This window comes from Thamnophis sirtalis, unplaced genomic scaffold (assembly GCF_051295495.1).
Source record: "Thamnophis sirtalis isolate CommonGarterSnake01/CBP01778 unplaced genomic scaffold, rThaSir2_p1.2 scaffold_6, whole genome shotgun sequence".
Taxonomy (NCBI): domain Eukaryota; kingdom Metazoa; phylum Chordata; class Lepidosauria; order Squamata; family Natricidae; genus Thamnophis; species Thamnophis sirtalis.
Window position 1 is genome coordinate 66,071,392 of NW_028261386.1, and position 15,670 is coordinate 66,087,061.

General features: G+C 36.9%; 1 protein-coding gene across 4 annotated transcripts in view; it reads left to right on the plus strand.

Annotated features, from left to right (window-relative positions):
• RGS7 (regulator of G protein signaling 7) overlaps nt 1-15,670 on the plus strand; it is a 182,596-nt gene that overhangs the window by 70,506 nt on the left and 96,420 nt on the right. For all 4 annotated transcript variants that reach the window (XM_087718041.1, XM_087718042.1, XM_087718043.1 and 1 more), the window contains one exon: nt 13,788-13,884. In XM_087718041.1, coding sequence (XP_087574167.1) covers nt 13,788-13,884 — 97 coding nt within the window. The remainder of the gene's footprint in view (nt 1-13,787; nt 13,885-15,670) is intronic.

Below are 15,670 nucleotides of genomic sequence, written 5' to 3' on the forward strand. Positions count from 1 at the left end.
TAAAAGTCTATCCCCCCTTCCCTTTTGATTGTGAGCCGCCCTGAGTCCCCCCAGGGAAAAGGGCGGCATATAAATAAACAATCTATCTATCTATCAATCTATCTATCTATCTTATAATCCAAAAAATATGGTAATCAACAAAATAAACTGGAAAGGGAAAATAGATATGAAATTACCTGGCAACTGATTTATATTGAGCTTTCCATTTTCACTGTTAATATCTTTATTTTAAAAAAGCCTCCATTAATTCTATGAAACAGGTGCGAACTTCCCATCACTCCATCCGGCTCAAATAATGCTATTAGACAGCACAAATGACAAACAAACTCGCATGACTTGATCAACATATGGCATTATTTTTTAGGAAATTTCAGGATTATATTGCTGAAAATTAGGTCATCTGAAACAAGAATTTGACCTCAATCTGGCCTAGATCTGTTTACCCTGATTTTTGTGCTAATCCTCATATAGTATTAGGAAACATTATACCACAAGCTCTGAGAATATTGTAACCAGTTATTAAGAAAAAAGACAAAGCTACCATCCTAAACACATTTCTCATATGATTAATGTATATGAGTTATCAGCCAGTGCTGATCCTTATTTGCCACCTTCTAGAATTTACATATTTGTTTCTTGGGAGTCCTCTAGCCCTTGAATTTCCTCCTGGCCATGGCAACATTAACACATTCATCCAAGAGCTGTTTGTCATTCCGCTTAAGCAACATTCTTTCTTTCTCCTTTTTTTTTGTTTTATTTTATTTTATATCTTTTCCCAATTGTTATTCAAAACTCCTTAAGGTTATTTTTTAGAACAACTTGTAGTACTGTAGACCAGGGGTATCAAACTTGCATTGTCACGGCAGCATCATGTGACGTATCAGGACTTCCACCCCCTTTGTTAAACCGGGGGTGGGCATGGCCAGTGTGTGACGCATCCAGCCTATGGGCCGCAAGTTTGACAGCCCTGCTGTAAACTATGTTCTTAAGAGTATTATGAGCCATGGTGGCACAGTGGTTAGAGTGCAGCTACTTCTGTTGACTGCTGGCTGCCTGCAATTTGGCAGATCGAATCTCACCAGGTTCACGGTTGATTCAGCCTTCCAACCTTCCAAGGTGGGAAAAATGGGGACCCAAATTGTTGGTGGCAATATGCTGACTCTATAAAACACTTAGAGAGCGCTGTAAAGCACTATAAAGTGGTATATAAGTCTAATTGCTATTGCGGGACCTAAGTCTCCCTTTGCATTGGCATAAATGAAGTCTTTTCTTACCCTGATGAATTACATGCACATTTGTGAACAAACTTTTAAGCAATTCTGGTACCAGCAGTCTTGCGTTCCTCTCTGCAGCTGGTTATATCCAATCGTGCTTTCAGGCATTGCACCATTGAGGATCTCTCCAATTTGTATGATCTCGTCCTCTTCTTCAGGCACAGAAGTCAATCTCAGAAAGGCTGTTTTGTGATGTGTTCCACTGGACCATGTCTTAACTATCAGGATAGCCAAAACAGAGACCACAGTGAAGGAAGACTCATAACTTACAAAAAACTGCAGATGCAGGACAATAACTACACAATTGTTGTCATGTTATGCACTGCCTAAGTGTCATTGAGGCTTCCTGCTAACAGCTGGTCATGTGTCTTAAAACATCTGGTCTAGGAACTGAGGGATAATTTTTTAAAAGTGCATGCAGTATTTGCGGCTTTTAACTCATCAGTATGGTGTAGATATTCTGCTTTCTCCTTCCTGAAAATATGAGTCCATTTAATTTCTCTGTAAATCTCATTATATTCAGTCTGTTGGTCTGAGCTCCGAGCTTGGTAATTTGGTGGAAAATATTTTCATCACTATTCGCGGAGACATTGTCAGTTCGCTTTGAAACCTTTTCAACCAAATTGTAAAGTTCAGAGCTCAGACCAACTACTGAGCTACTTATATTCAAATGCATTTCAACCTCCTTATATTCCTTTAGTCGTCCTTGAATGATGGACTTATCATAAGTACCCCTTGTTCCATGTCATTGGAAAGGTCACTGAATGAATGGTTGTAAGTTGAGGATTACCTGTATTGACACTGGGAGACTGTATCAAAAAGGTGTTCTTCAGATGGGCTCTTCTTTTACCAGGTCTTGGTTCTTACTCTTCTTTTCTTTTACAATTCTAGTTCTCCTCTAGGTTTTAACTGGAGCTATGAATAACTTGAATTATGCCTTATTCAAATTATTAAAATTAAATAAAAAATACAGCCAGCTGCACAATTAAAGGGAGAAATGTACATGGAGAATTCACAACTCCAAAGAATTGCCAACTATAATAAAATTCTCGTCTTGCATATTACAGCACTAGCCAAGGATTAATTTGTATGACAAATCCCCAGCATCTGTTTGCCTAGAATGGGAAGCCTGCACTGATATGATAACTCAGCTGAGCCATTTTAAGCACTGTAATTGCAACTCCAGGAGAAGTCATGGTGATTGCCTTCAGATCAGGACTTGAAACAGTAGGGATCAGGAAGCAAAGTTTTGCTTTTGAAAATGGGTAAAATCAGGTGTGTTTTCCTTTAGAGTTTGGCAGGAAGCCTTCTCTGAAGTATCTGTTCAAGCCAATTCATTCAAGAAATAACATATTCCCATAGCCTAGAGGAGTATCTAGAAAAGAAACTGGCCACATCCCCAAAACGTGGCTAGAGAAATTCATGCGCATGGCAGCTTTGTTCTTGCTTACGAATAGAGAAATCAACCATATCTTTGGGGAGAGTAAAAAGGAAATACAAGACATACAATCAATGGTATAAAAAGCAGAACAAATTCCTCATATTAAGGCAGGCTCTTGAATCAACTTACTGAAAAATTGTTCAGTTCATAGGTCCATTTGGAAATCCCTATTTAAGTATCTTTTCAGCCTCCTAGATTAACCATTTTTCCTGCATAATGCTCCACTTGTTGCATCTTAGAGTTATTAATGAAGCAGAAATAGTAGCATTAATGAATAAGTACTTATCAAAACATAAACGGAAGTCTGATAATGCACTTTCAAAGCAACTGGTTGATGGATCATATTAATACATAGTATGGCCAATGCCAATTCATCTTTTTTTTTAAAAAAAATCTAAGGTTGATCAAATCTGGGTTTGATCAGTAACTGGAAGAGAAAGATTGCTATGTCACTCAAAACATAATGGAAAAATTGCAGAGAAGGAGGAGCTTCGTTACGATGTCACAATGTGCAGTCTTGATACTCCAAGACCGTAGTTGACACTTTTGCTGCTGGACAGTCCATTGAGACCTAAACTGTCCCGTAGAGATGGTGATCAGGAAGCCTTGCTGGTCTCAGGGACATCGCAAAATCCCTGATCGACCCAAGGGAAGCGCTTCAAGCTGGTGGTAAACAGGCAGTCCCTGGGCTGATGAAATCGGGACGGCTCCAGAAGGAAGGAAGTGAAAAGAGAAAGTGAGTCCATCTGGTGAGGTATTTATTCTATTTTGCGAAAGACTGCCCAAAGAAATTTTTTGTTAAAGCCAAATTAGATCCTTAAGCAAAAGAACTGAGTGGTAAAATTAACTCATATTGGATTGCTTTGGAAAGCTTTTTTTTCCTTTGTAACTATTATTTGTGGATTGAAGTGCTCGCAATGTTTCTCATTTCTCCTCTTAAAGTGAACAGACTGATTTTTTTCTTCTGCTTTTTGTTGCTTTATTTTTTGACTTCTGGATTAAAACCTTCCTTCTTATTTTAACAATCCTATTACTTGTTATTAAATTTCATTAAAAGAAATCTAAAGAACTTTGTTTCCTATAAGCCAGATATAAATATTAGAAAGTGAAAAGTAGCACACTGCCACTCGGAGGTCAGAGGCTGGGATTTTTGAAACAACGTATCTCTTCTCTTTCCTTCTTTGATTTCACTGACTTTGTAGCTGAAGCGTTTGCAACTTGTATACAGAAAGAGCCAAGGGCATGAATTGTTTTCACAGGTGCCTTTGAGGAATATTTTGGCAGGGAAAGAAAGGGGGAAAAACAGAACCCTTCTCCTTTGAAGAGCATAAAAGAACTTGTGTTCAAGTCAACCTAAAATAAAAAAATAAAAGAGGCCTGGAAGGCTAGAGTGGCAGTGACTATTAGTTTTTCTTTCTTTCTTTCTTTCTTTCTTTCTTTCTTTCTTTCTTTCTTTCTTTCTTTCTTCTTTTTTGGAAACATGGATCAATATTTAGATGAGGAAACTTTACAATTCCAAAATAACTTGGCTGGAATTCAAAATCTGTTGGAAGGATATGGGAGAATTGAGAAGAAGTTGGAAAGACTAGCAAAAGATGTTGGGGTTGGAGCCCCAAAAATTAAATGGCAGAATGAAGATATAGTAGATAAAGATAAGACAATAGATGAATTTATTAATGGAGCAAATGTGGGTGAAAGTGGAAAGAAGGGAATATGGAAAAGGAATTTGATGAATTGGAGCTCTACCCCAGATTCCATGATACAGAAGGGAAAAAAATGGTAATGATGATAGACTTAAGAATTTTTTTTCAGAAGCAAGATTGACAACCAAAGACAAGCTAATTTTAGTAGCAGCTGGTGAGCAACGAGATTACCTTAGAGATTCTTCAAGCAACAAAGTGCGGAGAGAAGTCTATAAAAACCTTATAAAGGAGATAAAAAGAAGACTGACACCACAATTGGCAAGAGAGATAAGATTGTTTTGTTACTGGAAAGATACAGGTTGACAATGAAAGTTGATAATAAAAAATTAGTTGATTTTGATGATCAATAAGTAGGAATTTAGTAACTCTTAGATTGTTTTAGCTTGTTATTAAATGTTTATTCATTAACAAATAATTAACTATAATAACAATAATGAAATGATAATGGATACAGCTTAATGATATATACATGTACTGGCAAACTAGTAAAAGAAATTTGGATATAAATTGCAAATTGTGACTTGGGAAAAAGACCTATAAATTTTATTAACAAATTTTTATTTAGATCTTGTTATAAAGGTGTAAGGTTTTTTTTTGGGGGGGAGGGGACAGTCCTGACGAGAGGAGATGAGACATAAATAGTAAATGATTTTTAGCAAATTATAATAACAACAAGGAAATGTCAATGGACATTGTTTAACAATATATACATGCTATACATTAGGGTTAGGGTTAGGGTAGATCTTGTTATAAAAGTGTAATGTTATTGGAGGATTTTTTGAAATAGCTAATGAATGCCATTATGTGGTTGTGTCTTTAAGTATGAATGATTTGAGGTAAAAGCATATTCGAATAATTGTAGTCAAATGAGAATTGTGGTACATTGATAGTAAGATATACAAAGATTTTTGATTTAACGTGTATAATCTAATATGAACTATAAGTAATGACTGTGGAAGAAATGCACGGAAGTTATCTGTAACCAATCGACACGCTTTCTACAAGATGTAATGAAGGATGATTCTTTTTTTGTGTTTTTGTTCAATTAAAATAAAAAAAAACTTTTCAAAAAAACATAATGGAAAAATTGCTGATTTAGTTAAAGAAGTGATGATAAATGCTTTCATTTCCCCTTCTTCACCTTTATTTTCCAGGAAATACTTTGTCACTTCATAATGGAAGAAAGAAGTGATGGAATATGGTTGAGGACAAGTTCTAAGTTTAGGGTCAAAATTCACTGTTCTTGGGCCCACTTCTTAAGTAGAGGCTTCACACATCAGAGTTACCTTTCTTTGGAGTTCATTGTTGTTTTTAAATTAAAAACATTTGGAGTCTATTCAACATATGGATTATTTGCAAGCTAGTATTTCAACTCTTTTTAATTCTTTAAAATCTGTATTCTGCATTGTTTGTAGTACTTTGCTGTTTTATGCTTTCTTTTTTCTCTTTTCATAGTCAACAATTTGTTGAAATGCCAGAATATGTTATTATCTAAGAAAACAATGCTGATGGCAGGATATGTTTTATTTATTAAGCTTATATCTCGACTTTATTTTGTATATCTAAAATTGATGTACCTTCCTCCTCTTGTTTTCCCATAATAACAATCAGGGAGGGGTGGGGGGAAGGTTGGATCAAGAAAGAGAGAGACTAGCCCAAAGATATTTTCTAAGCCTAAGGAAGGAATATGTCTTGGTTTTGAGTTAAGCATCTTAACTACAACCCCATGTCATAAGCTTAAAGAGTTCAATTTCTTACATTGTCAATTTTGACAATGTAAGAAAATGCAATTTTGAACGTGGGAATGGGCATGATAGAGGGGGATTGTGTGTTCCTCTTGTTAAATTTTGGGCTGGGAAATTTAATTTTTAAAATTAGTTGCTTTCCTGGACCAACTTTTTCCTCCTATTTGAAGTGACATAATGTTCTAATATACACCATTCATACTCATCATTTAGATTTCACAGCAGCAAAAGGGCATTGTCAACTATGACAAATGACACCTTATATTGAAGTACAACAATGGTATTTACTACTGGGCAATAGCTACACATATTCATCATAACTCAAGGCTATGACATCGGCTTCCTAAAAGACCTGGGGTCCCCAACCCCTAGTCTGTGGACCGGCACAGTGCTGCCTCATGCCAGAAACCAGTCCGCACAAACAAGCGAAGCCTCATTCATGGATGTAGGCAGCACCCAAAACCATGTCCCTTTAGTCTGCGGAAAAACCTCTCTCTACAGAACTGGTCCTGGTGCCCAAAAGGTTGGGGGCTGCTGTAATAGAGTATTCAGTGAAAGGATCCAGTCTATATTATACTTCTAGAGTAATCAGATCTGTGAAGTTTTGTTTTACTTGTAGAGCAACCCTATATGTTTATTCCAGTGGTGGGTTTCAAAATTTTTCGAACCTACTCTGTGGGTATGGCCTCCTTTGTGGGAGTGGCTTGCCAGCCATGTGACCTGGTGGAAGTGGCTTGCCGGCCATGTGTTTTCTCTCTCTCTCTCTCTCTCTTTCCTTTCTTTTTTCTCTCTGTCCCTTTTTCCTTTTTTCTTTCATATCTCTCTCACTTTTTCCTTCTTTTTTCTTTTTTTCTTTATTTATTTCTTCCTTCCTTTCTCTTTCTCTCTCTGTGTGAATCTGTGTGTGTGTGTGTGTGTGTGTGTGTGTGTGTGTGTCAGTGGTGCATTTCAAAAATTTTTGGAACCTCTTCTGTAGGTGTGGCCTGCTTTCTGGTGGAACCACTTCTAACCGGTTCGGTAGATTTGACAAACCGATTCTACCGAACTTGTGCCAGCTGGTAGGAACCCACCTCTGGTTTATTCAAAAGGAAACTTCCATTGCTTTCAAAGGACTCACATACAAGAAATTTGAATTAGAGTGAGGGTCCTTTTGTTCCCACCCAATGGAAACCATAAAAGCATTAGTTATTCTGTTATGATCAAGCTATGATCTCATATGCTGATATTATACCCTTTGTTCAGTGTTTAAGCAAGAGAAAGTGACTTATTTTAAAGGTAAACTTTTTATCAGCATTGTTATATTTATTCGAAAGCCTTGAACACAGTTGGAATGGCTCTTATTATGTCCAGCTCTTATGGGCTTCAGTCATAAATATTTCAGTGTTTTTTTTGTTTTTCAAACCACTTCCCTAAACAAACACAACCCCACTAAACACATCCTGGACCTGACCAACCACTGCTTAAACAACACATACTTCATCCATAATGGACAAAGATACAAACAGATAGAAGGAGCACCCATGGGATCACCCCTCTCTCCCGTCATCACAAACGTATACATGGAACATTTTGAAACTAATGCCTTAGATAAATATGAATACAAACCCAAACTCTGGCTTAGATATGTTGATGACACTTTCATGATTTGGCCACACGGGAAAGAAAAACTGGACAACTTCCTAACACATCTCAACAGCCTATGCCCCAAAATACAATTCACTATGGAAATAAAAGCAAACAACCAACTTCCCTTTCTGGACGTCCTAAACTACAAAAAACTCAATGGCTCCCTAGGACACACCATCTGTTCAGTTTTGGAGATTAATTTGGTTCCTTCAAAATTAATTTCATGTCCTGTAGCTTTAAGGTGCTGGAAAAGGGAGGAAGTTTTTTCTTTTTTTCTTACTGCATTCTATATATATTGAATAGTATCCGCAGAGCCATAAAATCTAATAACATCCAATCCAACCTTGTCAGAAATCTCATAATATTCTGGTAATTTCACATGGAGATTTCAGGTGAAAATGCTTTAATCTCTACTCTTTTTAGGTAAGACTTAATGGGACCTTTGATTTTCAAAAATTATTAAAATTTTCATAGGGCACCTTAGATCCATGATAGCGAATGTATGGCATGCATGCCACAGGTAGCACGCCGAGCCATATTTGGTGGCACCCCAGCCATTAGCTCCAGCGTGCATGTGTGTGCTGACCAGCTGATTTTTTGCCCTTCTGGAGGGCCAGGGGAGGCCGTTTTCACACTCCCCATGCTTCAGGAAAGCCTCCAAGGGTTGGGAAGGGTGAAAAACGGCTCCAATGGCCCAACCAGAAGTTCGTTCAGGAACTTCCAGTTGGGCCAGTTTCAGCCATTTTTGCCCTCCCCAGCCTCTGGAGGCTTTCTTGAAGCCTCCGGAGGATGAAATCAGCCTCGCCCGGCCCCTCGGAGGCCCTCCAGAAGCTGGAAACAGATTGTTTCTGAACTTCCAGTTGGCCCATTGGGGCTGTTTTTCACCCCCCCCCCCAGCATCCGGAGGCTTTCCTGAAGCCTGGGGAGGGTGAAAACGGCCTTCCCCAACCCCCTGGAGGCCCACCAGGAGCCGGGAATGGATCATTTCTGAACTTACGGTTGGCCCATTGGGGCCATTTTTCGCCCTCCCCACCCTCCGGAGGCTTTCCTGAAGCCTGGAGAGGGCAAAAACAGCCTCACACGGCCCTCCAGAGGCCCCCTGGAAGCCAGAAGTGATCATTTCCGAAATTCCGGTTGGCCCATTGGGGCTGTTTTGTGCCATCTCCGGCCTCTTGAGGCTTTCCTGAAGCCTTGGGAGGGCAAAAACCAGTCCCAACAGCCAAAGCAGAATTTCAGAAACAATCTGTTTCTGGCTTCCAGAGGGTCTCCGGGAGCCGTTTTTGGCCTCAACAGGCTTCAGGAAAGCCTCCGAAACCTGGGGAGGGGTCATGCGTGCATGCACAAGGGGACAGGTCATGCACATGTGGGGGGTGCAGGTCACACACACATGCACAGGTGGGCAAGGAGGATTGAGTGGGCACATCTGTGGATGTGATAGTGTGCATGCAATTTTGGCACGCAGTAAGAAAAAGGTTCGCCATCACTTCCTTAGATGCATCACACCTAAAATTGTGCCACCCCCTAAACTAGACGAAGTATAGGCTATTTCTTTCTCTTCGTCTTTTGAGGTGTCTTCATATATTGTTCAAACTATGTATCTTGTTTTTATTTTCTTTTTCCTCTTGGGCCCAAGTTACCTCATACAGCATAGATTACAGTGTTCCTACTCGTAATCTTCCACTTCCTGAACAACATTCATCCACTCAGCTGCCTTTCTGAGCAGAGGGGGATACTTTCTCAAATTCTTTTTTGTGGAAAAACTTGAAATTTTATGTGGATCTTAAGCCTCCTTTACCACCATCCTTCCAAAAAAGGTTATGTAAGTTACAGTCCCTTGTGTTTTATTTCAGAGTTATTTTCAGGTTTATTGAACAAATAGCAGTGCAAATCTGAAAACAGAATACCTGAACAGTACCAATTCCCTGAAACCAAACATCTTTTATACATCCTTAGTGAGGCTCACCTCCCTTTTCAACATTTGTTTATAATATGCAGTTAATAAAAAATGAATACCTTGAGATCCAATTAATTTCTTCATAAAACGCAATATCTATTTGTGTATCCTGGTAAATGTGTACATTTAGCAATGAATGAGAGAAATTCAAATTAAATGTGGTCATTGACAAAGCACTTTGTTAGCTTGCTAATAAATGTTAGCATTTTTCAATTCAATTCCCCATCTCTCACAAATGTTACAAATTAGAGCATGTCGAATTTTGGATCTTGGCTAGAGCATCTCCTTGGCTCGTATTGTGGCATGTCTGTGACTGCTGTTTCTCAGTGATGCTCCCCCCACCCCCAATTTTGAAAATGTCAGATTGCCTTATTGGTTTCAGAACTATGATTTTCTTTTTCCTCCCTATGGCAGCTCTTTTGCACCTTCTGCACAGGTAGGATTTGTTGTCTTTTAAAAAGACAAAATGCAATATTGCATTGTCAGAGCGGGTCTGGGTGAAACTGATAAGAGATAAACAGACCACTGGACAGGAAAGGCTGAAGCAAAGCTAGGGGACTAATTCTTTACTTTGCAGTTTCAGAAGTCAGCCATGATAATTCAGGGAGAGAGGCAGCCATGATAGTAAGCAACACTTTTCTGATTTGCCTGTTCAGTCAAAACATGAGAAGCATTTCAACATGTACAGCATAGATTACAATATTCCTACTCTTAATCTTTTATCGTAATTCAGCTGTAGCACATTCTAGGCAATCAAAATAGAAAATGGCTTAGTACATAAAGTTTGGCTTTAGTATATTATGGCCTTAGTTCATTAAGTTAGTGAGAACATAATGATTTGCATTTGAATAAAACATACCTTTGCTGGAGATACTGAATTTATCTGAAAGAAGGGTGAATTTAGGACAATTTTGGTGCCATATTGATCTGGAAAAAAATAAAAATGTAAATGATTTTTTTCATGTAAAAGAATGTTCCCCCTATTATGACATATTTAGTTAATCTAAAGATGCTGTTTCTTTAGAAAGTCAATTTTTTAAAGGGGAAAATAATATTCCTTTTGGGTACGTGGAATGAAGTAGGAAAAATTGGGATTAAATTAATTGGTAATACAGTTGTTGGTTTCTGTGAACTCAGATTTAATTTTGCAATGCAAAATAAATTCAAGAAAGATACATCTATGTACAATTAAAGCTCTCATTATGACCTTTAAGTGTGTGAAACAGTGCATCATAGGCAACAATGTTACCTCAGTTTACAGAATACATCTAAAATCTTGGACTTATGACTCTGGAGGGAATAAAATTAGGGAAAGTTGTAGCTGATTCAGTGCTACCGGTGGCTCTGCTGCATTGCTGGGCTGCTTCTGTGATCACATAATCTTCATTTTCAATATTCTGTGACAGTTTCCAAGCCTCTCTTGCAATCCCTTGCTTCCTCTTCCACCCAGTACTAGTCATTTACTTGTCTATTGGGAAGGGAAGGGAAGGAAAAGGAAGGGAGATTTCCAATGCTTCTTACCAAATTCCCACAAGAAAACTCAATGGAGAAATTGGCCTTTTCCTTGTTCCTGCTCACATTGCTTTTTTGCCTGAGGTAAGAAAATATATTTGAAATGATCGCTCTTAAGGTTATCTAATAGCATTTATAGATGAAGTGCTTGTTTACTGAGAGTTTATATTTGAAGGAGTTCTAGAAAAAGAGGAGAGAATGGTTTGCTCACCTGTCAGGATGATCTCTCTGTTTATATTCTGTAGGCATTGGTGGTGCTTGGCAGCATGCATTTTGAGGTGCCAATGATGAGGGTGCTGGATTCATTGAGTTTTAAAAATATACTGATGGGCTGCACAGGGCTGCTTTTGCGCCTCATGCTGTGCAGTCCTGAACTAGTTTCTTATGAAATCACCTTGGGGAGGAAACATTCTCCAAGTTGAGACATTGGCATGAAAATTCACACTTTTAAATCTCTGCATATTTATATTCCTTCCCAGCATTTGGTTTAAGACAACCTTAATTTTATAAGGAAATACATTTTAGTTCTTGCTGAACTGTTTGTTTGTTTTTTGGTCTGTATTTTTAGTCTGTTTCTAGCCTGCCTGGATATTTTACATGTTTGTCACCCTTAGTCTCTGCTTAGTAAATTACAATTCATGTAGCATTCTGTGTTTAATTGATATTATTATGGTATAGTTGTATCTTTTATCTACATTATCCTCAGGGTTATAGAATTATTCTTAAGATGAATGAATATATAATATTGATAATACATAATATTGATGCTTCTAATGATCTTAGCTCTGCATGTTTTTTTAAAAAATAGCTGTTGTATTAATGGGTTAAGTTTGTTTTATCTTTGTTTGTTCCCTTGTATTCCTCACTTGGAGAACAATTTGTTACAGGAAACTATAAATAAGGGAATGCCAAGTGGGACAAATGGCAACTAGAGACCAGAGAACATGAGGAAAAAAAAGTTGTATTGCTCAAAGATGCAATCTTTCCTTTGGAAAGGGGGAGGGCAGGGTTTTACAACTTTATTCAAAATTATTTGCAAAGTGTGCAAACGTAGTTTCAGTTGGCATTTGACTCCCATGTAATATTGATATCAAAAACACATTGAAATATTATCAGTCATTATCGATATGTGAGTGTGTGAGTGACAACAGAATATCCTTCCTTCTCTCATATTTAAAAGAAGGCTGCTTTGTCTTGATCAGAAAAGAAGACTGGACCATATCAAAGTGACATTTGTACAAAAATACACATACAAACAACATGCTGTAGAGTTTGGAATATTCTGGAATGCTATCATTCAAATTAAAATCTCTTCACATTTCAATTTTTTTCATACTTTCTATTTTTTAAATGTACACTGATAGGTGACTGTTTTTGATATAACACCTACATTTTCAGCACCAAAGAGCTTATCTGAGAATCCACCCCCCCCAGCAAACTCTGCAAGCTAACCCAGGCCTTTAATAAGACATTTTAATTTTCCAGATTTCAAGTATCAAAGATGCTATGTTTAATTGAAAATTTTTTAGCATTAAATAATGAACTCTCCCAGTTTGTGATATCATAGAAATAGAGCCATATGTATCACGTCCAGTGCCATAGTTACGTATGAATGAGCAAGTCATTTAAGAATTCAATAAAGATGTACTCAAAATTATTAACTGAGAATTGTTTGACTAACTAATCAAACAAATGCTTACTACTATATTCAATTCATTGATCTTTGAAGAAGGATGTATGTATGTTTAAGTGCTATTATTTGAAACTTATTCATTGTGGAGAAGCTGGAAACAATGTTGGGTACAGAATAGTTTTTAATAACATTAGAGGAAATGATTAGCTTGGTAAATAAACTATGTTCTTAGCTCATTCCTGTCTCTTACTTCAGTTTACAGTATCATCAAAGCTGTATTTATGAACAGTTCTCATGAGAGCTTTGACCTTGAGTGTTAATTGCCAGTATAGTGTTTAAAGTCTTGGATCTGGCTCAATATAGCCATTAAGGTCTTGGATTGGGAAAATCCAGATTCAAGTCAGCACTTGATCATGGAGGTTACTTGTTGCTTTGACCAAGTTACTGCATTTCTATCTAATTTTTTTACACCTTTCTCCACAGCTTTCTTCATTAGCATGAGAATTAATTTTAGTGGAGATTCCTCCGTATGTTGTTTTAAGCTCTCAACAAAAAATGTGGGATATAAATGTAGTTACTGTCAGTCAATCAATCTATCAAAATAATTAAGATTCAATGCAGGTAAAAATGTGTTTCTTGATATAGAAAATAGTTATCTTAGAATTGATGCCACAAGATGTGATGATGTCCTCTTAATTTAGATGGTCTTAATTTAGCTATTATTAGCTATTGTTTATGAAAGCTACACATAATTGCAATAACAGAGGTTACTATCCTCACTTAGGCATTTAGTTTGGTCCCTGTGGCAACATGATATTGAATTAGATCAACTCAAGACTCATCCAGTCTGTTTACTACTCAAGAACATAATATGTTTATTTGTTCCTTTTCTTATCCAGATGGAAGATGTCATAGCTCGTATGCAAGATGAGAAAAATGGGATTCCTATTCGTACAGTCAAAAGCTTTCTCTCCAAGATTCCCAGTGTTTTCTCTGGTAAGATTCAAAATACAGCATGTGCTTCATTCAGTACTGGGAAAATACATGAGAACAATGATAAATTAGAAAATTAGTACAGACAAGTTTAAAAATAATGACTATAAGCCTGTAGTAATTTACAATGAAGCTTCATTAGCAGTACATTTGGTAAGTTCCATGCTGTGTTAGCATATTGTTTTACATTAGGACTGGATACTATGCTCCCCCTGCCCCCAGCAGTTTCTTCTTTGGAAGAAGATTTGGAGCTTCTCAGGAAGCCATGTGTTGCTGGAACATTAATATTGACAAGTGTCTCTTCTTCAGAAAAGAGAACAATAAAAAAAATTAAAAAGGTAAATACAACGAAGGAGTGACTGATCTTTTTGACAATGGATTTAAATGCATTTAGATTTTACCTTCTTTCTCTAAAGTTGCACCATAATTTCTTTCTTCCATTAGCTATTGTTTCTAACCATCAAACTTATATATTGCAAACCCATTTTAATTTTTTTTCTCAGTAAAAAATCCATAAGAAGTTTTCATTCACTTTTCTTATGCATAACCTATTTCTATTTCCATTTCTCTTACTGTTGGCTATATATCTCTACTTTGTAAACACTAGTAATCAAACTCTTAGTTATTTAAAACATACAGATTTTTGAAAAATATCTATGGCTTTCAGAAAAATAACTTTCCATCATATTAAATATTTTTTGCTAATTTAACTTGAGCCATTTTAATATTTTTATCAGAAATTTTGTGTGTGGTCAAATTATTCTAATCCAATCTTCCATTAAACCCCAATTTCCATGTGGTTAATTAACTAAAATTGCTAATTATATTAGCTAATCCATAATTCCCTGTAAAATGTTACCTTATCCTCCTATATTCCAATTATCAAAGTCCTGACCCCATGCAAAATAGCTTCAACCCTGACATATACATAATACTCAACAGTCAATTTCAGTTGGGGTCATAATTGGTGGTTTATAGAGATGGTGAGATATCTTCTGATTTTATCTCTTTCCTTTTTATCTTTTCATGGAATAGATTACAGAAGGGTAGCATTAAGATAGGCAATTTGACTGAGGAAAGGAGCCTTATGGAAGGTGCCAAACAGATGTTACACAATATCTAGAATCTCCCATTCTTCATGTATTAATTGCATGATGATTATTATGGGTGATGGAGTGCAGCTCCTGTAGCTCCTCTAAACACACATTTCAACTTGATACATGAATCCTGGAGGAGAGGTAGGAAACTAGGCAACCCCAGAGGAAGAACTTTGTATAAACCTGTTATCGTTTCTGTACCCAGAATTTTATTATGCAGTGGTTTGTAATGATTTTTGCAGAAAAATGACAATGAAGTTATTGGTGGATTGGGTTTGATGAAACAAAATGCCTTTTGTAATTTATTATACATCAAATCAGAGTCCATTTTTCCAAGAATATAGGAAATGTCAAGCACTTGGGAGAGAGATGTATTTCAGGCTTGGCCATAGTCATACTTTAATGCACACACATACACACAAACACAGTAACCAATTTGTCAGTGCAAAGTTTCATAGCATGTATTTCACACACTTGATTGTAACCCTAGTAGCTGCCTTTGCCCAGCCTTATTATGCAAAGTGATTATTATAATGTGACATATTTTTCATGGGAGTTTGAATTTAAGTAATTGGTATGTGTTTGCTGAACTTTTGTTGACCAGGAACAATTTCTATTTTAGTTGAATCAGAACTGAAATTAAATGCAAATGTAAAAAAATTACCTTATTTTTGGCTAGTGATGATATTAAA